This window comes from Cetorhinus maximus, chromosome 11 (genome assembly GCF_964194155.1).
Source record: "Cetorhinus maximus chromosome 11, sCetMax3.hap1.1, whole genome shotgun sequence".
NCBI classification, from domain to species: Eukaryota; Metazoa; Chordata; class Chondrichthyes; order Lamniformes; family Cetorhinidae; genus Cetorhinus; species Cetorhinus maximus.
Window position 1 is genome coordinate 24,750,655 of NC_135889.1, and position 26,945 is coordinate 24,777,599.

The 26,945-nt window shown below is 43.2% G+C and overlaps 1 protein-coding gene across 3 annotated transcripts in view; it reads right to left on the reverse strand.

Annotated features, from left to right (window-relative positions):
• Positions 1 to 21,346: 21,346 nt before the first annotated feature.
• Positions 21,347 to 26,945, reverse strand: part of lancl1 (LanC antibiotic synthetase component C-like 1 (bacterial)) — a 42,659-nt gene continuing 37,060 nt past the window's right edge. For all 3 annotated transcript variants that reach the window (XM_078551654.1, XM_078551652.1, XM_078551653.1), the window contains one exon: positions 21,347 to 22,577. In XM_078551654.1, coding sequence (XP_078407780.1) covers positions 22,398 to 22,577 — 180 coding nt within the window. In that variant the 3' untranslated portion in view covers positions 21,347 to 22,397. The remainder of the gene's footprint in view (positions 22,578 to 26,945) is intronic.

Sequence of the window (26,945 nt, forward strand, 5' to 3'; positions counted from 1 at the left end):
ATTTAATATAACACTAAATAATTGTCTCATTTCAATAATGTTGCCCTGCAGGAGTTTATGACACAATAATTGTCATGCTGGGAAGACCAGCATAAGGGTTGACATTTCACATGCTGAGCAACTGCAGTTCTTGATGGCTGGGAAAGTTCCTACAAAACATTCTGGCCTTTTGACAAACATGAGTCAGACAAATCCCAATAAATGCGCAATTTGCCATAGACTATCATGTTTGAATCAAAATACAATCAATTACAGTTAAAACAGGGCAGGACATATAGAATATGGCTGATTTGCAGCATGTTATATGCCTAATGAGGTATTTATGCCAGTAATGCATGAGTGCTTCACAATTGCCCAAACTCCAGATCTGTGTTAGACAGCAAAACATAGCCAACAATTTCATTAGGTTATCTGTTTTTATTTGCTGATACCATGGCTATATCTTCCATGTGGAGTCTAGTTTCCTTTTCCTATGAGGGGCGATATATGTAACATAATTTTTTTGCTGTATGTTATTTACTATTTTATATGATGTACATTGCACTGAAATTTGTTGCATCAGATATGCATCGATCCCAGTATTGTATTAAAAATCCTGTCTTGTATTTTATCATAATTGAAACACATTGATATGCGAAGCAACACCATTGGAGCGTACAGGTTAACTGGTTGAAGAGGAGAGCAAACATGTTTCCAGAGGAGGGATTGAGACCAAGGTCATCAGTAGCAGAGTCTGAGGTCAGTTGAAATGGGTCTTTTTATTGCCCCTAATGGCCTTTTCTTGTTACTAAGAATGCTAATATTCCTATATAACAGAATGCACAAGGAATATAATATATCAGCAATTTTCATAAATTTCCTTCTATTAAATTATAAGGACAGCTATAAAACCAGATTGAAGTCATATGTTTATTCCAGGATAACTTGATTTCTAACATATAGTGGAGCTGATATCGGTGGGGGGCAGTGTGTAGAAAAGCTTTGCTCCAAGGATTTTTCATATAGTCTATGTTAAAATTTTAAAGTATAATATGTACTTCCTGTGCTTACAGGATGATCATGCCATGCTATTTGCCACACTGAGGGGCTACTTTTAAGCTTGCCATTATGCATCCCCCTTCCTACTACCAAAATCAGATGTCACTCTAAGCTTCACAGCACTTCCCCCTTCCACTAACCTGTCATTTCCCTCTTCCACTAACCTGTCATTTCCCTCTTCCACTAACCTGTCATTCTCCCCTCCACTAACCTAACATTCCCCTCCTTCACTAACCTGTCATTTCCCCCCTCTACTAACCAGTCATTCCCCCTTCACTAACCAGTCATTCCCCCTTCACTAACCAGTCATTCCCCCTTCACTAACCTGTCATTCCCCCCTCCACTAACCTGTCATTCCCCCCCTTCACTAACCTGTCATTCCCCCTTTCACTAACCTGTCATTCCCCCCTCCACTAACCTGTCATTCCCCCTTTCACTAACCTGTCATTCCCCCCCTCCACTAACCTGTCATTTCCCCCCTCTACTAACCAGTCATTCCCCCTTCACTAACCAGTCATTCCCCCTTCACTAACCAGTCATTCCCCCTTCACTAACCTGTCATTCCCCCCTCCACTAACCTGTCATTCCCCCCCTTCACTAACCTGTCATTCCCTTCACTAACCTGTCATTCCCCCCCTCCACTAACCTGTCATTCCCCCCCTCCACTAACCTGTCATTCCCCCCCTTCACTAACCTGTCATTCCCCCCTTCACTAACCTGTCATTCCCCCTTTCACTAACCTGTCATTCCCCCCTCCACTAACCTGTCATTCCCCCCCTCCACTAACCTGTCATTCCCCCCTTCACTAACCTGTCATTCCCCCTTTCACTAACCTGTCATTCCCCCCCTCCACTAACCTGTCATTCCCCCCCTCCACTAACCTGTCATTCCCCCCCTTCACTAACCTGTCATTCCCCCCCTCCACTAACCTGTCATTCCCCCCCTCCACTAACCTGTCATTCCCCCCCTCCACTAACCTGTCATTCCCCCCCTCCACTAACCTGTCATTCCCCCCCTTCACTAACCTGTCATTCCCCCCTCCACTAACCTGTCATTCCCCCTTTCACTAACCTGTCATTCCCCCCTCCACTAACCTGTCATTCCCCCCCTTCACTAACCTGTCATTCCCCCCCTTCACTAACCTGTCATTCCCCCCCTTCACTAACCTGTCATTCCCCCCCTTCACTAACCTGTCATTACCCCTCCACTAACCTGTCATTCCCCCTTCACTAACCTGTCATTCCCTCTCCACTAACCTGTCATTCCCCCCCTCCACTAACCTGTCATTCCCCCCCTTCACTAACCTGTCATTCCCCCTTTCACTAACCTGTCATTCCCCCCCTTCACTAACCTGTCATTCCCCCTTTCACTAACCTGTCATTCCCCCTTCACTAACCTGTCATTCCCCCCCTCCACTAACCTGTCATTCCCCCTCCACTAACCTGTTATTCCCCCTTCACTAACCTGTCATTCCCCCCTTCACTAACCTGTCATTCCCCCCCTTCACTAACCTGTCATTCCCCCTTTCACTAACCTGTCATTCCCCCTTCACTAACCTGTCATTCCCCCCCTCCACTAACCTGTCATTCCCCCTCCACTAACCTGTTATTCCCCCTTCACTAACCTGTCATTCCCCCCCTTCACTAACCTGTCATTCCCCCCTCCACTAACCTGTCATTCCCCCTTTCACTAACCTGTCATTCCCCCCTCCACTAACCTGTCATTCCCCCCCTTCACTAACCTGTCATTCCCCCCCTTCACTAACCTGTCATTCCCCCCCTTCACTAACCTGTCATTCCCCCCCTTCACTAACCTGTCATTACCCCTCCACTAACCTGTCATTCCCCCTTCACTAACCTGTCATTCCCTCTCCACTAACCTGTCATTCCCCCCCTCCACTAACCTGTCATTCCCCCCCTTCACTAACCTGTCATTCCCCCTTTCACTAACCTGTCATTCCCCCCCTTCACTAACCTGTCATTCCCCCTTTCACTAACCTGTCATTCCCCCTTCACTAACCTGTCATTCCCCCCCTCCACTAACCTGTCATTCCCCCTCCACTAACCTGTTATTCCCCCTTCACTAACCTGTCATTCCCCCCTTCACTAACCTGTCAGTCCCCCTTCACTAACCTGTCATTCTCCCCTCTACTAACCTGTCATTCTCCCCTCTACTAAGCTGTCATTCCCCCTTTCACTAACCTGTCATTCCCCCCTCCACTAACTTGTCATTCTCCCCTCCACTAACCTGTCATTCTCCCCTCCACTAACCTGTCATTCTCCCCTCCACTAACCTGTCATTCTCCCCTCCACTAACCTGTCATTCCCCCCTCCACCAACCTGTCATTCCCCCTTTCACTAACCTGTCATTCCCCCTCCACTAACTTGTCATTCTCCCCTCCACTAACCTGTCATTCCCCCTCCACTAACCTGTCATTCCCCCTTTCACTAACCTGTCATTCCCCCTTTCACTAACCTGTCATTCCCCCTCCACTAACTTGTCATTCCCCCCTCCACTAACCTGTCATTCCCCCTCCACTAACCTGTCATTCCCCCCTCCACCAACCTGTCATTCCCCCTTCACTAACCTGTCATTCTCCCCTCTACTAACCTGTCATTCTCCCCTATAAAAATACTGGCCTAGCCAGCGAGGCCCACATCCTATGTAAGTTTTTAAAATTCTGCTCTTTGCCCCAAAAATCAAGTGCCCGCTACTTCATCTTGTCCTACTCCAAATAAAGGAAAGAATGAACTTATAATATAACATTCATATATAAATACATCAGGAAGTTTGAAGTCACTTCTGCTTTTGAATTCTAGTCATTGTTGTAATAATAGCAAACGATCTGTGCACAGCAAGGTCCCACAAGAAGCAATGACATAAATGCCTCATTCATCTGTTTTTCCTGGTGTTGGTTGTGATATTTTTGTTGTCCAAAACAGAAGAATTCCTCATGTTTCATAAAATACCCCATATTCAAATAATCTTTTATATGCATTTTAGGAGAAATGGGGCATTAATTATATACCTTATCTTAAAAGACAGCACCAGTTCCTCTCCACCAAACTGAGTCGTCAACCTGGATTATATGCTTACATCAATTTATAAGGGCTGTTAAATCGATTTCCAGGCAGGACCATTTTGCCTACAGCAGTATAAAAAAGGATTTAAACAAATGTCAGCACCTACAATCGACTGTTTTTAGGTTAATTATCTGATGATAATTAACCCTTCCAATACTATCCTTACTTGACCTACTTATTGGCCAAACTATTTCCATGCTTCATGTCAAAGCATGACCACAATTGACCTGTCTACATTTATGATGGAACTAGGCCAATCTTCAATGTCTAGGCTTTCATTTATTTTAAAACAACCCTTCAACATTGTTTGGAGCAAAAAAAACCATGGTTAAATTTTTGTAACCTATTTTCCCAATTGGACAGTGGCACTGCCCAACAGGATGGTGGATACCGATTCAATAGTAGCCTTCAAAAGGAACTTGGATAAATACTTGAAGGAGAAAAAATTTGCAGGGGTATGGGAAAAGAGCAGTGGAATGGGACTAACTGTATGGCTCTTTGAAAGAGCTGGGGCAGACTTGATGGAATGAATGGCCTCCTTCAGTGCTGTACTAATCTATGGTTCTATTTCTAGAGTGGGACTTGACCCCATGACCTTCCAAAGCAGAGGCATGACTGCTACCATTAAGGCTGACACTTGACTAATGCGTTGACAATGACATTACATCTCTTGCATTTTACTGCTGTTGCCTGGTGCCATTGACCTACTCTCTCTCTTTGCTCCAGACAGCCCATCTTTTTCTCCACTCCCCTCACTGATCCCCAGTGACTCTGCACTCACATATGTGGTGATCTGGGAACCTTATGTTCCTTAAATCACCTACTGAAAGTTGTCAGTGGCATCCTGAATGCACTATGTACTTGAAAAACAGCTGAGCGCCAGGGGAACCATCAGTGTAAGTTTCTCCACAAACTCTATTGGTACTTTTGATGACTTTATATGAGAACTAACTATAAATTCTTTAAAGTTACTTTATTACACTGTTTAGTATATTTAAAGCAGGGAAAATCATTTGAAAAAGGCCAGCCAGCTAGTTTTTTTTATCCATAAATGCCACTTAAACTGAAGTGCCTCATCATTTTAAAATTTCTCACCAGAATTCCTGCATTCCCACACCCAGAAAGTATCCATTGCCAGGTCTAATATGGACTCACTGCCTTCATTAAAGTTAAGTGGATCCTGTAATTCCTACCGGCTCATCACTTATTCAATTGAGTGGACGCTAATCTTGTGCACAGCATCCCTAAGGGACATTAGTGAGCACATCACTAGAGGGTCCGGACACACGCACTCAAAATGCAGTTCTATGTGTGGAATCTTACGGACTTTGTCTCTGGCGCAACAGTGGGACCATTTTCTTTCTTTATTCTCTCATGGGATATGGGCAAGGCCAGCATTTGTTGCCCATCCCTAATTGCCCTTGAACTGAATGGCTTGCCACACCATTGCAGAGGGCAGTTAAAAGTCAACCACATTGCTGTGGATCTGGAGTCACATGTAGGCCAGACCAGGTAAGGATGGCAGATTTCCTTCCCTAAAGTAGATTAGTGAACCAGATGGGTTTTTGCAACAATTACTGTCATGGTCATCATTACTGAGATTAGTTTTATATTCCAAGTTTATTAATTGAATTTAAATTCCTCCAGGTGCCATGGTGGGGTTTGAACCCATGCCCCAGAGCATTAGGCTGGGTTTCTGGATTATTAGTCCAGTGACATTACAACTACACCACAGTCTCCCCATTTCCGGGTCCCTCTGAGTAGCGGCCCTTCCACTGACCCTCTACAAATTAAGAGCTCGCTTCTGGTACTGGCATCCAATTAGAGGAAATGGGTAGGATGAAGCTTCAAAAGGATGACTGAAGGGGCACCGGCATCATTCACAGTAGCAACTGTGCGGTGCAGTTTGCCTAGTTAGAGGCAAAATAAGGAGGAAAATGGATGAGGAACAGGGAAAGACCGCAGAATTTGACTAATTAATGGACGCAACTCATGAGGTGACATTGGAATCATTCAGGGTACAGAGCAGATGCTCTTTCCAGAAGATGGCAGCAGGAGGCCAAACAACATCACCAAAAGGGTTTGGCGGGAGGTTGGAAAGGAGGTGGGCAGGCAGGACCTGTTGCAGAGGATGTGGATCCAGTGCAGGAAACATTTCAATGACTTCTTGAGGTCTGGCAAGATGAACATCCTGCAACTCCCAGCTGAAAGCCATCACCTCCTTAGCAGTCTCCAGCACAGGTACCCTTTGAGCTATATAAACTGCAGCCACATAGAAGAATGTCTCCCTAGGTTCCACTTTACTTTCCATCTCTGGACAGCACAATGCTCAGCCCTAGTGTGCCCACACAGTACCACCCAGCCTACAGTGATCTCCCTCAAATCTCTCACCTACTTTCTGAGCAAAAACTGTATTCTTAATAGTCCTAACTCTGCCCTTTCTTACTGCAGAATAAGAGAGCTGGAAACTCCCAGGAGAGATAGAGAAGCAGGGATGAAGTTGCATCCTTGGCCATGCTGAAGACAATGGATGAGGATGTTGTGGAAATTGGCAGGATGGCAGTAATTCAGACTGTTGCCAATGGAGAGTTGGGAAGCCACTGGGGGAAAACATTAAATATCACACTTCCACTTGGCACCTACCTGGAATTCACGTAGGTCCATTTTCACCAATGTAATAAATTAATGGCCTGTGAAATGCTAAGGTTTGATTCCTCCGTCATCTCAGTGTAACAATGATTTCAGTCCCACAGGAGCATTGCCGGAGATACACCAAATAATGAAGCAGGAAGCAGTGCAGTCCTTAGAGGAGGGACATCACTCTGGTGAAGCACTATTACATGACCCACAAGAACACATTAGGAGCAGGAGTAGACTGTTCAGCCCCTTGAACCTGCTCTGCCATCCGATAACATCATGGCTGATCTGATTGTGGTCTCAACTCTACTCTCCTGTCTGCTCCCTATAACCCTTGACTCCCCTGTCAAAAATCCAACTCAATCTTGAATATATTCAATGACACAGCCTCCACTGCTCTCTGAGGAAGAGAATTCCACAGACTAACAACCCTCAGAGAAAAAAATTCTCCTTGGCCAGAATTTTATGGCCGTAAAATGCGGTGAACCACTCTGAACTCCATCGACTTCGGCAGGAGCGTAAATTTCCACTGGTGTAAAATTCAGTGCCTCTTCTCAGTATTAAATGGGGGATCCCTGTGCAGAGTACCCCAGATGTAGTCTAAGTTCCTGAATAGCCACAGCAACACTTCCCTACTTTGATACTCCATTTCCCTTACAATAAACACCAACGTGCCATTTGGTGTCCGAATCACTTTCTGTACCTGGGTACTAACTTTTTGTGGTTCATTTACCAGGACACGCAGATCCCTCTATACTGTAGAGTTTTGCAGTCTCTTTCCATTCAAAAAACATACTGCTTTTCTAGTCTTGCTGCCAAAGTGGGCAAGCTCACATTTTCCCACATTATACTCCATCTGCCAAATTTTTGCCCACTCACGTATCCTATCTATATCCATTTTTAGTCTCTTTGTCATCTTAACAACTTATTTCCCTACCTATCTTTGTGTCAATAGCAAATTTAGATACTACACATGGTTCCTTTATCCAAGTAATTGATATTTTTTATTCCTTCATGGGATGTGGGTGTCGCTGGCTAGGCCAGCATTTATTGCTCATCCCTAACTGCCCTAGAGAAAGTGGCGGTGAGCTGCCTTCTTGAACCGCTGCAGTTCATGTGGTGTAGGTACACCCACTGTGCTGTTAGGGAGGGAGTTCCAGGATATTGACCCAGTGGCAGTGAAGGAATGGTGATATATTTCCAAATCAGGATGGTGAGTGACTTGGGGGGGAACTTCCAGGTAGTGGTGTTCCCATCTATCTCCTGCCCTTGTCCTTCCAGATGGTAGCAGTCGTGGGTTTGGAAGGTGCTGTTGAAGGAGCCTTGGCAAGTTCCTGCAGTGCATCTTGTAGATGGTACACACTGTTGCCACTGTACGTTGGTGGTGGAGGGAGTGAATGTTTGCAGATGGGGTGCCAATCAAGCGGGCAGCTTTATCCTGGATGGTGTCAAGCTTCTTGAGTGTTTTTGGACCTGTACTCATCCAGGCAAGTGGAGACTATTTCATCACAGTCTTGACCTGTGCTGTGTAGATGGTGGACAGGCTTTGAGGAGTCAGGAGGCGAGTTAATTGCCACAGGATTCCAAGCCTCGGACCTGCTCTTGTAGCCACAGTATTTATTTGGCTAGTCCAGTCCAGTTTCTGGTCAATGGAAACCCCCAGGATGTTGACAGTGGGGGATTCAGCAATGGTAATGCCCTTGAATGTCAAGGGGAGACTGTTAGATTCTCTCTTGTTGGAGGTGGTCACTGCTTGGCACTTGCGTGGCCCACATTTTACTTGCCACTTGTCAGCCCAAACCTGGATATTGTTCAGGTCTTGCTGCATTTGTACATGAACTGCATCAGTATCTGAGGAGTTGCAAATGGTGAACATTGTGCAATCATCAGCAAACATCCCACTTCTGATCTTATGATGGAAGGAAAGCCACTCATTGATGAAGCAGCTGTAGATGGTTGGGCCGAGGACACTACCCCGAGGAACTCCTGCGGTGATGTCCTGGAACTGAGATGATTGACATCCAACAACCACACCCATCTTTCTTTGTGCTAGGTATGACTCCAACCAGCGGAGAGTTTTCCCCCTGATTCCCATTGACTCCAGTTTTGCTAGGGCTCCTTGATGCCACACTCAGTCAAATGCTGCCTTGATGTCAAGGGCAGTCACTCTCACCTCACCTCTGGAGTTCACCTTTTTGGTCCATATTTGAACCAGGGCTATATGAAGTCAGGAGCTGAGTGGCCCTGGCAGAACCCAAACTGAGCGTCAAAGAGCAAGTTATTGCTAAGCAAGTGCCTCTTGATAGCATTATTGATGACCCCTTTCCATCACTTTAAGGGAGGCGATGGCATGGTGGTATTGTCACTAGACTAGTAATCCAGATACCCAGGGTAATGCTCTGGGTTCAAATCCCACCACAGCAGATAGTGGAAGTTGAACTCAATAAAAATCAGGAATTAAAAGTCTAATAATGACCATGGAACCATTGTTGAATGTTGTAAAAACCCATCTGGTTCACTAATGACCTTTAAGGAAGGAAATCTGTCGTCCTTACCTGGTCTGGCCTACACGTGACTCCAGACCCACAGCAATGTGGTTGACTCTTAAATGCCCTCTGAAATGGCCTAGCAAACCACTCAGTTGTATCAGACCGCTAAAAAGCCTCAAAAAAGGAATGAAACTGGATGCACCACCCGGCATCGGCTTAGGCACTGGAAACAACAATGGCAAACACAGCCCTGTCAACCTTGCAAAGTCCTCCTTACTAACTTCTGGGGGCTAGTGCCTAAATTGAGAGAACTGTCTCTCAGACCAGTCAAGCGATAGCCTGACAGTCATCCTCACGGGATCATACCTTACAGATAATGTCCCAGACACCACCATCACCATCCCTGGGTATGTCCTGTCCCACTGGCAGGACAGACCCAGCAGAGGTGTTGGCACAGTGGTATACAGTCGGGATGGAATTGCCCTGGGCATCCTCAACAGCGACTTTGGGCTCCATGAAGTCTTATGGCATTAGGACAAACATGGGCATGGAAACTTCCTGCTGATTACCATGTACAACCTCCCTCAGCTAATGAATCAGTACTCCTCCATGTTGAACACCACTTGGAGGAAGCACTGAGGGTGGCAAGGGCGTAGTATGTACTCTGGGTGGAGGACTTCAATGTCCATCATCAAGAGTGGCTCGGTAGCACCATTACTGACCAAGCTGGCCAAGTCCTGAAGGACATAGCTGCTAGACTGGGTCTGCGGCAGATGGTGAGGGAACCAACAAGAGGGAAAAACATACTTGACTTCATCCTCACCAACCTGCCTGCTGCAGGTGCATCTGTCCATGACAGTATCGGTAGGAGTGACCATTGCATAGTCATTGTGGAGACGAAGTCCCGCCTTCACATTGAGGATGCTTTCTATCATGTTGCACTACCACCATGCTAAATGGGATAGCTTTCGAACAGATCAAGCAACTCAAGACTGGGCATCCATGAGGCACTGTGGGCCATCAGCACCAGCAGAATTGTAGTCGAGCACAATCTGTAACCTAATGGCCCGGCATATCCACCAATCTACAATTACCATCAAGCCAGGGGATCAACCCTGGTTCAATGAAGAGTGCAGGAGGTCATGCCAGGAGCAGCACCAGGTATACCTAAAAATGAGGTGTCAAACTGGTGAAGCTAAAACACAGGACCACTTGCGTGCCAAATAGCATAAGCAGCAAGTGACAGACAGGGCTAAGTGATCCCACAACCAACAGATCAGATCTAAGCTTTGCAGTCCTACCACATCAGTTGTGAATGGTGGTGGACAATTGAACAACCCATTGGAGGAGGCTCCACAAATATCCCCATCCTCAATGATGGAGGAGCCCAGCACATCATTGCAAAAGATAAGGCTGAAGCATTTGATACAATCTTCAGACAGAAGTGCCGAGTGGATGATCCATCTTGGCCTCCAGCATCACGGATGCCAGTCTTCAGCCAATTTGATTCACTCCACATGATATCAAGAAATGGCTGAAGGCACTAGATAGTGCAAAGGCTATGGGCCCTGACAATATTTTGGCGAAAGTGCTAAAGACCTGTGCTACAGAACATGCTGCGCCCCTAGCCAAGCTGTTCCAATACAGCTACAACACTGGCATCTACCAGGTATGTGGAAAATTGCCCAGGCGTGTCCTGGACAAAAGCAGGACAAATCCAACCCGGCCAATTACCGCCCCATCAGTCTACTTTCCATTATCAGTAAACTAATGGAAGGAGTCATCAACAGTGCTATCAAGCGGCACTTGTTTAGCAACAACCTGCTCACTGACGCCCAGTTTTGGTTCTGCCAGGGCCACTCAGCTTCTGACCTCATTACAGCCTTTGTTCAGACATGGGCAAAAGACCTGAACTCCTGCTGTGAGGTGAGGGTGGCTGTCCTTGACATCAAGGCCACATTTGTCCTGGAGCTGAGATGACTGACCTCCAACAACCACAACCATCTTCCTTTGTGCTAGGTATGACTCTAACTCTCCGCTGGTTGGAGTCATACCTAGCACAAAGAAAGATGGTTGTGGTTGTTGGAGGTCAGTCATCTCAGCTCCAGAATATCACTGCAGGAGTTCCTCAGGGTAGTGTCCTCTGCCCAACCATCTTCAGCTGCTTCACCAATGACCTTCCTGCCATCATAAGGGCAGAAGTGGGGTTGTTAGCTGGTGATTGCACAATGTTCAGCACCATTCGCGACTCCTCAGATGCTGAAGCAGTCCATGTCCAAATGCAGCAAGACCTGGACAATATCCAGGCTTGGACTGACAAGTAGTAAGTAACATTCGCGCCACACAAGTGTCAGGCAATGACCATCTCCAACAAGAGAGAATCCAACCATCGTCCCTTGATGTTCAATGGCATTACCCTATCAAAATCCATTGACCATTGACCAGAAACTGAACTCAACTAGCCATATAAATATTGTGGCTACAAGAGCAGGTCAGAGGCTAGGAATTGTGCAACAAGTAACTCACCTCTTGACTCCCCAAAGCCTGTCCACCATCTATGAGGCACAAGTCAGGAGTGTGGTGGAATACTCCCCACTTGTCTGGATGAGTGCAGCTCCCACAACACTCAAGAAGCTTGACACAGTCCAGGACAAAGCAGCCCGCTTGGTTGGCACCATATCCACAAACATTCACTCCCTCCACCACCGACGCACAGTAGCAGCAGTGTGTATCATTTACAAGATGCATTGCAGGAATTCACCAAAGCTCCTTCGACAGTACCTTGAAAACCCCCAGCCATTACCATCTAGAAGGACAAGGGCAGCAGGCACATGGGAACACCACCACCTGGAAGTTCCCTTCAAGCCACTCACCATCCTGACTTAGGAAGGAATGGTGATATATTTCCAAGTCGCTGGGTCAAAATCCTGGAACTCCCTTTCTAATGGCACTGTGGGTGTACTTACATCATATGGACCGTAGCCGTTCAAGAAGGCAGTTCACCACCACCCTCTCAAGGGCAACTAGGGATGGGCAATAAATGCTGGCCCAGCCAGCGGAGCCTACATCCCGAGAATGATAGAAAAAAATTTTTGCTGATGATCGAGAGTAGACTAATGGGGCGGTAATAGCTGGGTTGGATTTGTCCTGCTTTTGTGTACAGGACATACCCGGGCAAATTTCCACATAGCTGGGTAAATGCCAGCATTGTAGCTGTACTGAACAGCTGGGCTAGGGACACAGCAAGTTCTGGAGCACAAGTCTCATCCTTGCCATACATTATGGAGGGTATCCGCAATGTGAAGATGGGGCTTCGTCTCCAAAAGGACTGTGCAGTGGTGACTCCTACTGATATTGTCATAGGCAAATGCATCTGCTGTAGGCAGATTGGTGAGGATGCGTATGTTCTTCCCTCTTGTTGGTTCCGTCACCACCTGCTGCAGCTGCCCGTCCAGCTACTATGTCCTTTAGGACTCAGCCGTGGTACTATGAACATTGAAGTCACCCACCCAGAGTACATTCTGCGCCCTTGCCAATCTCACTGCTTCCTCTAAGTGGTGTTCAAAATGGAGGGTAACTGATTCATCAGCTGAGGAGGGGTGGGAGGGTGGTATGTGGTAATCAGCAGGAGGTTTTCTTGCCTATGTTTGACCTGATGTCATGAGACCATGGGGTCTGGAGTCGATGTTGAGGACTCCCAGGGTGACTCCCTCCTGACTGTATACCACTGTGTCGCCATCTCTGTTCCATCCCACCGACAGGTGTCTGGGGCATGATTCTGTGAGTATGACTATGTCAGGCTGTTGCAATGACTAGTCTGTGGGACAGTTCTCCTAATTTTGGCACTAGCCCCCAGGTGTTAGTAAGGAGGACTTTGCAGGGTTGACAGGGGGAAGTTTGCTGTTGTCATTTCCGATGCCCAAGTCGATGCCAGGTGGTCTATCCAGTTTCTGGCAGTTTGAAACAACTGAATGGCTTGCTTGGTTTCTAGGCCATTTCAGAGGGCATTTAGGAGTCAACCTCACTGCTGTGGGTCTGGGATCACATGTAGGCCAGACCAGGTAAGGATGGCAGATTTCCTCCCCTAAAGGGAACCAGATGGATTTTTATGACAATCATTTCATGGTCATCATTAGACTTATAACTCTAGATTTTTATTGATTGAATTCATATTCCACCATCTGCCGTGGTGGGATTCAAACCCTGGTCCCCAGAGCATTACCCTAAGTATCTGGGTTACTAGTCCAGTGACAATGCCACTACGCCACCACCTCCCCTGCATTTTAATTATTGTATCTGTATTTTAGTTAATAACATTATCACTTTTACTTAAATAATTTTCAGCAGCTGTTTCATAATAAACAAACTTTATTTGGTTTAAGACTAAACTTTGCTGTTGGTTAATTTTAAATTGAATCATCCACAAACTAAAAGGGGGCTCCATCCACACCAGCACCCCTTCTTAGTTCACAGACCACTTTGATGATACACCTTTTATATGGTTGTGACACTTTCTCGCTGGGATAAATCTTTGCTGAGAGTTATTAAATATCTCCTTAAAAATCTGCCACTGCATCTCTACTATCCTACCTTTTAACCTAGTTTCCATTAGTCAGCTCTGTCCTCATACCCTTATAGTTACCTTTATTTAGGTTTGCAACACTAGTCTTAGACGCAAACTTCTCTCCTTCAAACTGAAGGTGGACTTTTATCATGCTATGCTCACTGTCACCTAAAGGCTCCTTTACCATGGGTTTTTGATTAATGCTGTTTCATTGAACATTACAAGGTCTAGAATAGCCTGTTCCTGGTTGGCTCTAGAACATACTGCTTTAAGAAATTGTCCTGAATGCATCCAATGAACTAATTTTCCCAGCTACCTTTGCCAATTTGATTTGTCCAAACTACATGTAGATTAGAGTCACCTATGATTGTTGCGGTACATTTCTTACATGCCCTATTTATTTCTTCCTGTAAACTCTGTCCTACAGTGTAACTACTGTTAGGTGTCCTATAAACTACTCCCACATGTAACCTCTTAAATTTCCTATTTCTTATCTTTATAGAAACCGATTCTACATCTTGCTCTTTCGAGCTAAGGTCATCTCTCATTACTGTACTGTCATCCTTAATCAACAGAGCTACCCCATCACCCTTCCTAGCTTCCTGTCTTTTCAAAATGTTAAATACACTTCAATATTCAGGTCCTAGCCTTGGTCACCTTGCAACCATGTCCCCGTAATAGATATCAGGTCATATATATTTATTTCTATCTGTGCTAACAATTCATCTATTTTGTTGCACAGGTAACACAGCTGGCTGGATTCTCACTCTCAGCTGCAAAGAACCATGTCTATCCCCCTGACTATACTCTCCCCACTTGAATGGTTCCCTGTAGCATGATCAGTTCGTTCATCCAACTTGCAAATCCTGCTCTCATTCATACAAGCTGCAAGGACCTCAGATCTGTTGGACAATTGCAAGGGCTGAGGCTCCTCCATTTCCACCTTCTGGGTCCTCTTCCTTGCCTCACTTGCAGTCATGCCCTTCTGCCCCTGGAACCTAGAACAAATCAGATGGCCCTATCCTAAGGGGTGTGACTTGCCTTCTGGAACAAAGGGCCCAGGCAACATCCCTCCCACCACCCCACCGCGATGCATCTGTTTGTAGCTCGGCCTCCAGCTCACTGACTCTGCGCTGAAACTCCTCAAGCCTCATTTACTGCAGACGCGGATGCCTTGGATCACACTGTTATCCATCAGTACCCACATACTGCAGCCCCAACACATCACCTGCCCTGCCATCTCTACCATGTGTTAATTAATTTATTTTTAATTAATTTGTAGTTAATAAACCCTACTACTGCTAATAAACTTTAGTACTGTTCATCAACCTTACTACTACTAATAATAAAACCTTACAATTACTAATAACTCAACTTTTGAAAGATAAATGAGAAGAATACTAACCAGTTAACTGTTTCCCTGTGATGCCACACCTAATTTTTCTAAGAGCTCAGCCGGTCCCCAGACTGACCCCTCCCTCGGTCCCCAGACTGACCCCTCCCCCACACCCCCAACCTGTTTTAAGCTCCGAAGTCTCTGCCGTTCTCTCCCCTTCTAGCACTGTTCTAAGCTCTGAAATTTCCACTGCTCTCTCTCTCCGTCTCAGGTTTTAAGCTCAGATGGATCAATTGTCAATGTTAAAATTGAGATTAATAGGTTTTGGTTAGGTAAGAGCATAAAGGGATATGAAACGAAGGCAGATAACTGGAGCTAAGATACAAAACAACTATGATCTAAATGAATGCTGGTCAGGGTCCAGGGGTGAGTTATCTACTCCTAACAGACTAAGGACAGACCTAGTAACCCAAAACTGGGCATCTATGAGACAAGGAGGGCTATTAGCAGTAGAATTGCACGCCACCTCAATCTACAACCCATAACTCTTCTAATTCTTCATTCTTTGATCAGCATCAAGCCAGGAGAACAATGCTGATTCAATGCAGCTATGTACAAGGACATATCAAAAACTGGAATACGTTCAAATGAGTAATGGACTGAACGAAGCTAATATATAGGCCATCGCATTGAAAATAATGTTAGAGTAAACAGTCCTTGAAAAGCTATATATGCTTACCATATCCAATAATGAATAATGGGAGACAATGTACAAAACTAACATCCATAATCATTCCCATCCTCAATCATGGTAGAACCCAGCACATGGGTGCAAGGGACAAGGCTGGGTTGTTTGCAAATGCCTTTAGCCAAAAGTGCTGAATCACAGAATTTTAATGGCACAGGAGGTGGCCATTCAGCCATCGTGTCTGCAGTGGCTCTCCAAATGAGCGTTTTGATCTAGTGCCATTGCCCTGCCTTTCCCCCGTACCCCTGCACATTGTTTCTACTCAAATAATCATGTAATGCTCTCTTGAATGCCTTGATTGAACATGCCACCACCACACTTCTAGGCAGTGTATTCCAGACCCCAACCACTCGTTGGGTGAAAAAGATTTTTCTCACGTCACATTTGTTTCTTTTTCAAATCACTCTAAATCTGTGCTCTCTCGTTCTTGATCCTTTACAAACAGGAACAGCTTCTCCCTATCTACTCTATCCAGCCCCCTCATGAGTTTGAACATCTCTACCAAATCTCCTTTTAGCCTTCTTCTCTCCAAGGAGAACAGTCCCAACCTCTCCAATCTATCCTCATAGCTGAAGTTTCTCATCCCTGGAATCATTCTTGTAAACCTCTTCTGCACTCTCTCCAATGCGTTCACATTCTTCCTATAATGTGGTGCATAGAACTGTACACAATACTCCAGCTGAAGTCTAACAAGTGTCTTATATAAATTCAGCATAACCTCCCTTCTTGTACTCTTCTGAGTGGATGATTCTAATTTGTCTTTTCCCAAGGTCCCCACTACCATAAACATAAGTGTCCAGTGTCATGAAGCTGTTAATGTATATATTATTATTAGAAAATATTCTTTTAAAATAGAGGTTTAGTCTGCGGGTGTGTCTTAATTGGATTAAAGCCAGCTAGTCTGAGTGCTTTGATGTGTACTAGTTTTGAGATGTAAGAGGTAGAGTGCATCTTCATTTTTTGAATAGAGCAATCAAGAAGTGGGGAATAGAGCAATCAAGAATATGGCACCTAGCTAGCAGAGACCAAGCAATATGTTTATATTACTAATAAAATTGGTACTATGAAAGGGGTTTTATTGTCAGAAGAGATGGAGTTCAAAGGGGCTGGTGATACAATGAGAAGTTACATTCAATGAGCTGTGCTAGGTATAACAGACAGCAATGCAGGGCAGAGGCATGTAACATCAAAGCAGTTGTAAGCCTACCACTGCCTGTACAGGAACCAAAGTGAAAAGAACCTCATTTTGAATTCGTAAGGTGAAAATGCTTTGCCTGGGGTCTGGTTAAGTCTAGGGGTGCTGTTGCCTTGATGGAGATTAGTTTGGGAATTTGTTAAAAGTTATGATAGTAGTAATTTGTAGCCATGTGTATATATTTAACTTGTGTAAATTAATAAATGTCTTACGTAGTCGATATAAAAACCTTTCAAGAACTGGTGGTCTGATTCCTGAATTTAGAGTTGCAACTCAAAACATACCACTTAAAATATAGGTTATGACAGTTGTTTAAAATTTCCCTCTGGGATTTTTAAATAACTCAGCTTTACCAACTGCTGGGTCATAACACCAGGCGATCTGGTTCACGTTAGGTGTCATTAAGAGGTGCATTTCTCTTTAAAAAAACCTTCCAGCACAGCTAAGACACCAATACCTACTTGACAATGTGGAGAACTGCCATGCTTTATCTTTTCCCCCAAAATTAGAATAAGTCTACCTGGCCAATTAGCACTCACCAACCTCCTCCTAATCATCAGTAAAATTATGCAAGAAGTCATTAACAGTGCCATCGAGCAACATCTTCTCATCAATAACCTACACATCAACACTCAGCTCAAGTTCTTCCAAAACCACTCAATGCCAAACATCATATAATCTTGACCCAGGCATGAAGTGAATGCCAGAGGGTGGGAGAGTAGATGTTCTTGCTATTAAGGCAACATTGTGACTAAGTTTGGTACTGCAGAGCCGAAGAAACTCTGATGTCAATGGGAATCTATGGGAAACTCTCAACATATCTGACACAAAAGGAAGTGGTCGTGGTTGTTGGAGGAATCAGTCCCAGGACAAGAGCCTACATTACAAAGTTGTCAGCTATGATTCAATTGGTAGCTCTCTCACCCAAGTCAAAAGGTTATGGGTTCAAGTCCCATTCAAGGAATTGAGCACAGTAATTAATGCTGACACTTCTGTGCAACACTGAGGGAGTGCTTCACTGACAGAGTTGCTGTTTTTTGGGAAGGATGTTAAACTGAGGCTCCAACTGCCCTCTCACTTGGGCATAAATGATTCCACAGCGCTGTTAAGAAGAGGAGGGGAGCTATTCCTTGCGTCCTGGCCCATATTTATCTCTCAATCAATGTCACAAAAAATATTATCTGGTCATTATCACATTGCTGTTTGTGGGACTTTGATGTGCTCAAATTAGCTGCCACGTTTCCTGCTTTACACCATGACTACACTTCAAAATACATCGTTAACTGCAGGACGTACTATGCACAGATGTACTACAACAACTCACCAAGGTTACTTTGGTAGTACTTACCTCCCCTGCAACGTCTACCTCAAGGTGGCTGACTTGAACATATATCGCTGGGTCAAAACTCTGGAATTCCCCAGCCAATAGCATTGTGGCAGCACCAGCATCATAAATACTCCTGCAGTTCAATGGGTAGGCACAATACAACCTTCTCAGGATAAGTATTATGGGCAATGTGATCTTGTCAACAGCCTTATGTTCATGAACAACAACAAAGGAAATATTTTGTAATGGCATTATATAAATGGAAGTAGTATTGAAGTATAGCGTAAGAAACTACTGAATCAAGTGAAAGTGTAATAACTACAAATGCTGGAAACAAAAAAAAAATCAAAATTAAACAGGATTATCAGCATCTGGAGAAAGTATACGGGTAACATTTTGTGTGGTGATCATTCATTATCTGAAAGATAAGCAAGCATTGGATCTTGATTTGAACACATTATGAGAATGGGGGAGGATTTGTGAGTTATCAATTACTACCATGGACCTTACCTTAACGTAATGTTATTCTGAAAATTAAATCATTTTCAATACGACTGTCTAATAACACTGCTTTTCTTTGTAAGTATATCTCTCCAAGAAAAAAATCTGATGCACTCTATATACAGACAATGATTTAATAGGGCAGATACTCTGGTGTGATCTAACAATTTTCTTAAACAGGGATACATAAACCACAACAGCTTGTATTTATACTGCACCTTTAACATAGCCAAACATCTCAAAGCTCTTCAAACGTGCATAAAGGCAAAAAGTAATGCAGGTCACATATGGAAAGAACAGATGACCAAAAGCTTGGTCGAAAAGGCAGGTTTTAAGGAGTAACTTAGAGGAGAGAGGGGTAGACTTGCAGAGAGGTTCAGGGGGGGAATTCTAGAGCATAGGGTCTAGAAAGCTGAAGGCAAGGCCAACAATGTTACAAAGTAAATCGGGGTGCGCACGAGACCAGAATTGAAGGAGCACAAAGATCTCTAGAGGGTTGGAAGAGGTGACAGAGATAAAGATGGGCAAACCATGTAGGATCTGAACACTAGATGGAGAATTTCAAATTCGAGATGTTGGTGGACTGCGATGTTATGATGTGGCAAATGATGCATGCCAGGTGGATCAAATGCACATGGGAAAGCTGATCAAGCGGTCACAACTATTTTGCAATTTGTATTTTATTTTGAGTTGTGTGCCCTAAATTCAGAAATAATAAGAAAACCATGACTTCAGAGGTTTTTAGAAAACTAAATTAAACATTTATTAACAAAAGAAAAGATTTCAAGCACATACATAGGTCTACAAATTACTACTGTAATAATTGCTAAAACCCCCTAATTAATCTGGCTCCCAGTTGCACTTCCATTAAGACAACAGTAAAAACAAATAGATTTAAACAGACCCAGTAACCTTTGGGAAAAATAAACACATCGTTTGGCTTAGCTTCTTCTGGCTAAGTGTAACATCCTACCATCTCTTTGAAATTCAAACTAACCTAATTTATCTAAAAATGCAAATGTTCCTTACTCCTCACTTCTAAAACTTCAGCCGTGCTTACATATTTAGCATTTCAAACCTAGCTACTTGTTGATAACTCAAAGCCTCCAGACCAGCTGTCTCGAATTCAATTAAATCCCACACACACACAGAGGAACTAATCCAAACCCCACTATTAACCCACTTTTACAATAAATCATAATATTATGAAAATTATTATATTTTCATGACAGTGAGTCAAAGTATGTCAGTGAGTGTAGGAGTGCTATTGTGAATGAGACTTAGTGAGAGTTAGGTTAAGGGCAGCAGAGTTGGGATGAGCTGAAGTGTACGGAGGGTGTAAGATGAAAGATTAGCCAGAAGAGCATCAGTATAGTAGAATGTGGAGAAAACAAAACCATGGATGAGGATTTCAATAGCAAATGAGCTGAGGTAGGGGTGGGGGCGAGCAATTTAACACAGTTGGAATAAAGCAGTCTTGCTGATGGAGAGGGTATGGGGTCAGAGACTCAGTTCAGGGTCAAGTAGGTTGCTGAGGTTATGAACAATTATTATTGTTCAAGAGAGCGGCCAGAGAGAATCATGGACCAAGTGGATAGGAAACGTAACTTGTGGTTGGTCTTCCTACTCACCCAGACGTGAGATGGATGTCAGACAGGTAACCTGACAACACAGGCAGTGGAAGGACAAAAAGTGGCAAGTGTGTCATCAGCATGCATGTGGAATCTAATGTATTTTCAGATAAATTTTCCTCTCAGACGAGAGGTCAAGAGAATTTCAGTATCTATTAAAAAACATAGCTCACACATCAGTATTTCAAAACAAATCTCAGACTTCAGGTAGCTTTATTACTCGAATATTAACCTTATGCGAGTAAAATAACAAAAAGTCCTTTTCTTTCTTATTCTCCTTATTTTCATTTATTTCTCACATGTCTAATTGTATCTATTCTGAACACAAGAGTAAGTTAAAATAAATTATTTTTGCCTTCCAGGTCCCATTGGCCATTTTGAAGCTAGGAGCAATATATGAAAAAGCTTCGACCTGAAGGTTAGCTTTCTATTCAGTCGAAACCCAGAACTATAATGATTGATTTAGGTTGAGGAAAAGTATAGCCCTCAGGTAACTAGGAGTAATTTTCAGAAACAATATTTGGGAATGGAAGAATATCTGAAAAAGTAGTGCACTGAGGGTCTATAATAAGTGTGAATTGTCCCATCTTAAAACAAATTGGTTACCGTCAGCCGTGTTGGAAGTAGGTACTCTACATATTTCCCAATTCATCCTTCATCTTAGCAAAGCATGAAAAAAATCATTAAAATAGACACTCCACATTTTTCACTGGGTTAATATCCAAACCTTGAAACAGGGAACTGACATAGCAATGTGGGTTATGTAACACCATGCTCAACGTCAAAATATCAAACCATTGCACAAGAACAACATATTTTTATTTTGCTTCAATTAACAGATTATTTTGTGAATCCATTTTCTTTGCACAGTTAATACATTTCGCTATACACTCAATAGTACTTTGCACAGATTGCTGACCAGGAAAAAACATTCCTATATGATATGGTTTTCAGTGTTGAAGACTGAAAACTGAGTTTTACTATGGCCTTTTAATTGCTTTACAAAGCATGCAGAAGTACTAGCATTTAACTGCCAACTAACAGGAATCAAAATTGAACAAGTGTATTTATAGAATGGGGAGTTTCAGATCATTAATATGAAAAGAACAGGTGAACAAGAGCAGCAATTACTAGAAAACGACAAGCCAACAAAAATTTCTGTTATCTGTCATAGCTTCAATGTCAATTTTAAGATAAAATGAAAATGCCCCACAACCCCACAAAACTCCAAAAACTTTATGTGGATAACTGAATGAATTATAACGATGAGAGTTTTTTATATTGTACTTTTTCACATCAAGTACAACTAACATTTTGGAAAATAAACATAAGTATGTTTTAAACTATGTGTCCTACCACAGAGGCCTATCCTATCAGCCAATTGTTTACAAAATGCTGCCCATTAGGAAACAGTATAAACAAATGTTGATGAAGATGCTTTAAAAAAAAAATTCTAAACATAGCCACTGCTAGGTTTTCTTTCAAATATTATTTTCTTTCAAGTAAACCAGTTAATTAACACTATTGCTTTAGGAAAATGGAATACTAACAGGGCTGTTTAAGTAGCAGCTACTCAACATTGCACTGTGAAACAAACTTCAGATGCTCATGGCATCTGTAGCTACACAAGTTATATGATTTCAGAATAAAAGCTTGGCACTGGGTTTACGATGCAATAATACATCCAAGACACTGTGCACTGTTATGGTAAAAGATATTCCACTGACATTCCTTTTACAATATTGTAATGTTTAAGTCATGCAAAAACCTCAGATACTGGAGTGTAGCACTAAGTAGAGTAGGAGCACTACTGGTAAATGAAGCTATTCATCACAAACAATCTTTCCATCAGCATCTTCTGTATCCATAGTTCATAACAGAAACATGCATGAGCTGTTTTACTGGAGAAAGCAATGCATATCTGACAATGTGCACAAATACCATGTTTGATTTATACTTCAAATGCAGGGAATTTCGCCTTTGTGGGCTGCAGCAAGTCAGCAAGGAAGTAAATAGTTCCTGCCATCCCTTAAATGAAATAAACAAAGAGATTATATAAGTTTAGTAGCCGATGATCAAAAAAAAGCTACACATATTTACTCAAGCAAAATACCATGGATACTGGAAATCTGAAATAAAAACAGAAAATTCTAGAAATACTCAGTCTGGCAGCTTCTGTGCAGAGAGAAACAAAGAGTCAGCACACCTGAAAAAATGGCCTGGATTTTGCCGTCAGCAATGAAGTGGCTGCGTTTGTCATTTACCGCACCAACAAATACGAATTCGCACAATTTGTTGGCTGCAGGGAGAATTTCAACTTCTGGATGGAGCATGATCCACTGACTTAAAGCATCAGTGAGGCCCTGCAATGAGATGCAGTCACAGTGAAACCAAGCTGCCTAATGCCATATGCCCCTTCAACTCAAAGGGAGTTGTGTTCATGATGATTTTAAATACTTTTAAACACTTTTAAAAAACTTTTCAATCCTTTCATAAACTTTAAAAAACTGTATATAAGCTTTAAAATACTTTAACAAGCTTTGAACACCCAATGGTTGCCCTGGGGAGCATCTTGGACAAACTACCTTGCTTTTCAAAAGGAGTTGAGAATCCTTATAACCTGAAATAGTTAAAACTATGACAAAATAAATTCAGACCCTATCTCACTCTAGTAGCACAGGGATCTCTCTCATCTCTCTCCCCTTCTCTTCTGGCCTGGAACTGCATTGAAACTGTCCAGAATGATGCAGAAGATACTTCTTTCCCCACCACCCCCACCCCACTCTCCATTCCTTAAACACGTGTAGAAAAATGATGTGTAAATCTAGGATTTATAATCCGTACTACACCACTAACACAAGCACTTTCAGAAGAGGCAGCAGTGGAAAAATACAAATGCTTTGTTTATTTTTGCTTTCAATATCCTTTAAGTCCACAGTAAACAGCCATCCCCGCTTGCCATCTTTTCCAACAGCCTTGTATATAATTTAATAAACACTTAACAGGTGCTTATTGATGAGTGTATTCTACTTCAAACACTCATTTGAACTACTCCTAAGGTCATATTGCCCAAACTATCAGCAGCATAAGCCCAAAGGCTGAGTGAGTGGGCAAATGCATGGCAGATGCAGTATAATGTGCACAAACGTGAGGTTATCCATTTTGGTAGCAAAAACAGGAAGACAGATTATTATCTGATTGGCTATAAATTAAGAGATGGGAATGTGCAACAAATCCCGGGTGTCCTCGTACACCAGTCGCTGAAGGTAAGCATGCAGGTGCAGCAGGCGGTAAAGAAGGCAAATGGTATGTTGGCCTTCATAGCCAAAGGATTCGAGTACAGGAACAGGGATGTCTTGCTGCAACTGTACAGGGCCTTGGTGAGACCATACCTGGAATATTGTGTACAGTTTTGGTCTCCTTATATGAGGAAGGATGTACTTGCTATAGAGGGAGTGCAGCGAAGGTTTACCCAATTGATTCCTGGGATGGCGGGACTGACATATGAGGAGAGATTGAGTCGATTAGGATTATATTCGCTGGAGTTCAGAAGAATGAGGGGGGGATCTCATAGAAACCTATAAAATTCTAACAGAACTAGGCAGGGTAGATGCAGGAAGGTTGTTCCCGATGGTGGGGGAGTCCAGAACCAGGGGTCACAGTCTGAGGATATGGGGTAGACCATTTAGAACTGAGATAAGGAGAAATTTCTTCACCCAGAGAGCGGTGAGCCTGTGGAATTCGTTACCACAGAAAATAGTTGAGACCAAAATGTTGTATGTTTTCAAGGAGGAGTTAGATATAGCTCTTGGGGTGAAAGGGATCAAAAGGTATGGGGAGAAAGCGGGAGCAGGCTATTGAGTTGGATGATCAGCCATGATCATAATGAATGGCAGAGCAGGCTCGAAGGGCCGAAAGGCCTACTCCTGCTCCTAGTTTCTATGTTTCTATATATTTCAAAGATTCATTTCTGTTCACTATGCCATCAAGATATAAAGGCCTTTCATCAAAGAATGCAATTTCAATCCATAATTCTTTGGCTTATTTTTGTACCTTGTTCAAGGTTCTCGTAATTATACCTATCAGAAAGTTAGTTGCTAAATGATGCAGAAATGAATATACCCTCAGCTACAATAAGCCCCGAGGCAATCATTTTAAAAACAATAGGAAATGTCACTGCAATCAAATTGTATGGGGGCTACTGGATTGTCTTGTACCATTCAATGTTAATGTGCTTGGTTAAAATCAAACATTTTAATGTGAGCATTTTAAGCTGTCTAAAGATAATTTTGCATTCACTAATTTGGAAAGTATGAACTGCATTCCCTTGCCTGCATCGCTCACTGAGCAAACCAGCCACACTACTTCAAACTCTGCTTCTCATAGCACTATTTTTTCAGGACGATGGCCCAGCTCTCACTGACAAGTTGAGGAGAAATGCTTTCTTTTAACTTTCTTTATAGGCCTCGCTCCTCAGCAGCAGTGGGGTTCTTGGGATGATTTGTTTTTGTGTGTATGGGCTCTCTGAATGATACTCTTCAGTTTATACTGGCTCGTGGATGAATATTTTTCTGCACTCATGCAAAAATGGCAAACTACACCACTTCTCCAGAACATAAATCTGAGCAAAATTGGTTTCTACTGAATTTGATCTTTGATGTTATTTCTAGGACATTGATAAAGCAAAAATGGAACAAAATTTTTAAAATCCAATTTGCAATACATTTGCAACACAGAATCTCAAGATTTTAACTAGTGATATTTTCACTGCAAATGGCCATGAAAATTTATAATTAAGTCAATGCGCAAAAAAAATCCATCCAACACAACCATTAAATTCATGAGCATCTTTTCAGAGCAAAGCTTTACAGTAAATTTGTGCTCTCACCATGAAAACCTTCAAACAACTTTTAACATATATTATGCTGCTGCCGTCAGTACCTTCCTAATGGTGGATGCACTCCTGCCTGCCAAAAACAGTCTAAAAAAAATCAATGAAAATGAGTGTAATTTATGGGCAATCAGCCCAAATTGTTGCTTTACAAAGCAGCCCGGTGGGACCATCACCGAGGCCCCTCCAGAGCCCACTGATATGCTTGCAGCTTCCGGTTTTCAGCAAAAGTGTGCATGCTGGACGTTGTTGTGCCATTCTCAGAATTTGCAGGCAATTGGGACTGCAAAGTCGGAGTTTCTGTACTCTTGGTCTCGGCCACTCAGACTAGAGTTTACCAAAATCACTTGCAAATACCAGTGAAAAGAAACATTCTCAATTCCTTTGACTTCAGCTGAACCCAGTTTTCACTCTCATCTGAATGACTCACATTGCAAACTCTTTTGAAGGGTTCGATGACAGACTCTGTCTTATTCAATAAGTGCCAGCATTTACCTGCAGTAGTTGTTTCACTTGTCATTGGTCCTGTGATTGCTATTTATGTTAAAATGTCAGTCACTATATTAGCTTCAAACCCAACACTGGAATTGTAACTCTGTCCTTACAGCTGGCATGTGTTAACATGCACTTCTAAAGAAAAACACTGGATAGCAGTGCCAAATAAATGTCATGGCATCAGAAATTTTAAATGCAGGATTGGCAAACCTCTGAGAGGCAGCAATCAGCAACTAAGACCATTCCTTCAGTTTTCAATCCACCCCCGCACCTCTCCGTCTAAACACCCCCCACAAAGAAACTGCAACTCAACTCCTCACCCAATTTTAGTGGAACTCCACTAAACTCCAAAACTGAAACTTCTCCTGATTGCTAATAAGTGATGAGCGTACTTCAGGTATTTACTGTCATTTCTCAAGGTCAGAACCAAAATTTTGACATGTGACCACTGGCAATGTTGCTGTTCATGTAAGAATCCCTACCGCCTGCTAAATGTCTTACAAACCCTGCTGCATTTGACCATGATGCCATATGCTGAAGCTTCACCCGCTAACCAGAACAATGTGTAGCAGAGTGTGGAGTGGAAGGATGCTTTCCTTACTACCGTCCACTGGAACTACACTAGCTATCAGATTCATGGGATGCGGGCTTCACTGGCTGGGCCAGCATTTATTGCCCATCCCTAGTTGCCCTTGAGAAGGTGGTGGTGAGCTTCCTTCTTGAATCGCTGTAGGTACACCACTTTGTTGTGGTTTGTTACAACTGAGTGGCCATTTCAGAGGGGGATTAAGAGTCAACCACGTGTAGGCCAGACCAGGTCCTTCCCTAAAGGACATTAGTAAACCAGATGGGGTTTTACAACAATCGACAATGGTTCCAGGTTTTTTTTATTGAATTCCACCATCTGCCTGGCGGGATTCGAACCTGGGTCCCCAAAGCATTACCCCGGGTCTCTGGATTACTAGTCCAGCGACAATACCATTACGCCATCACCTTCCACAACTGACTAA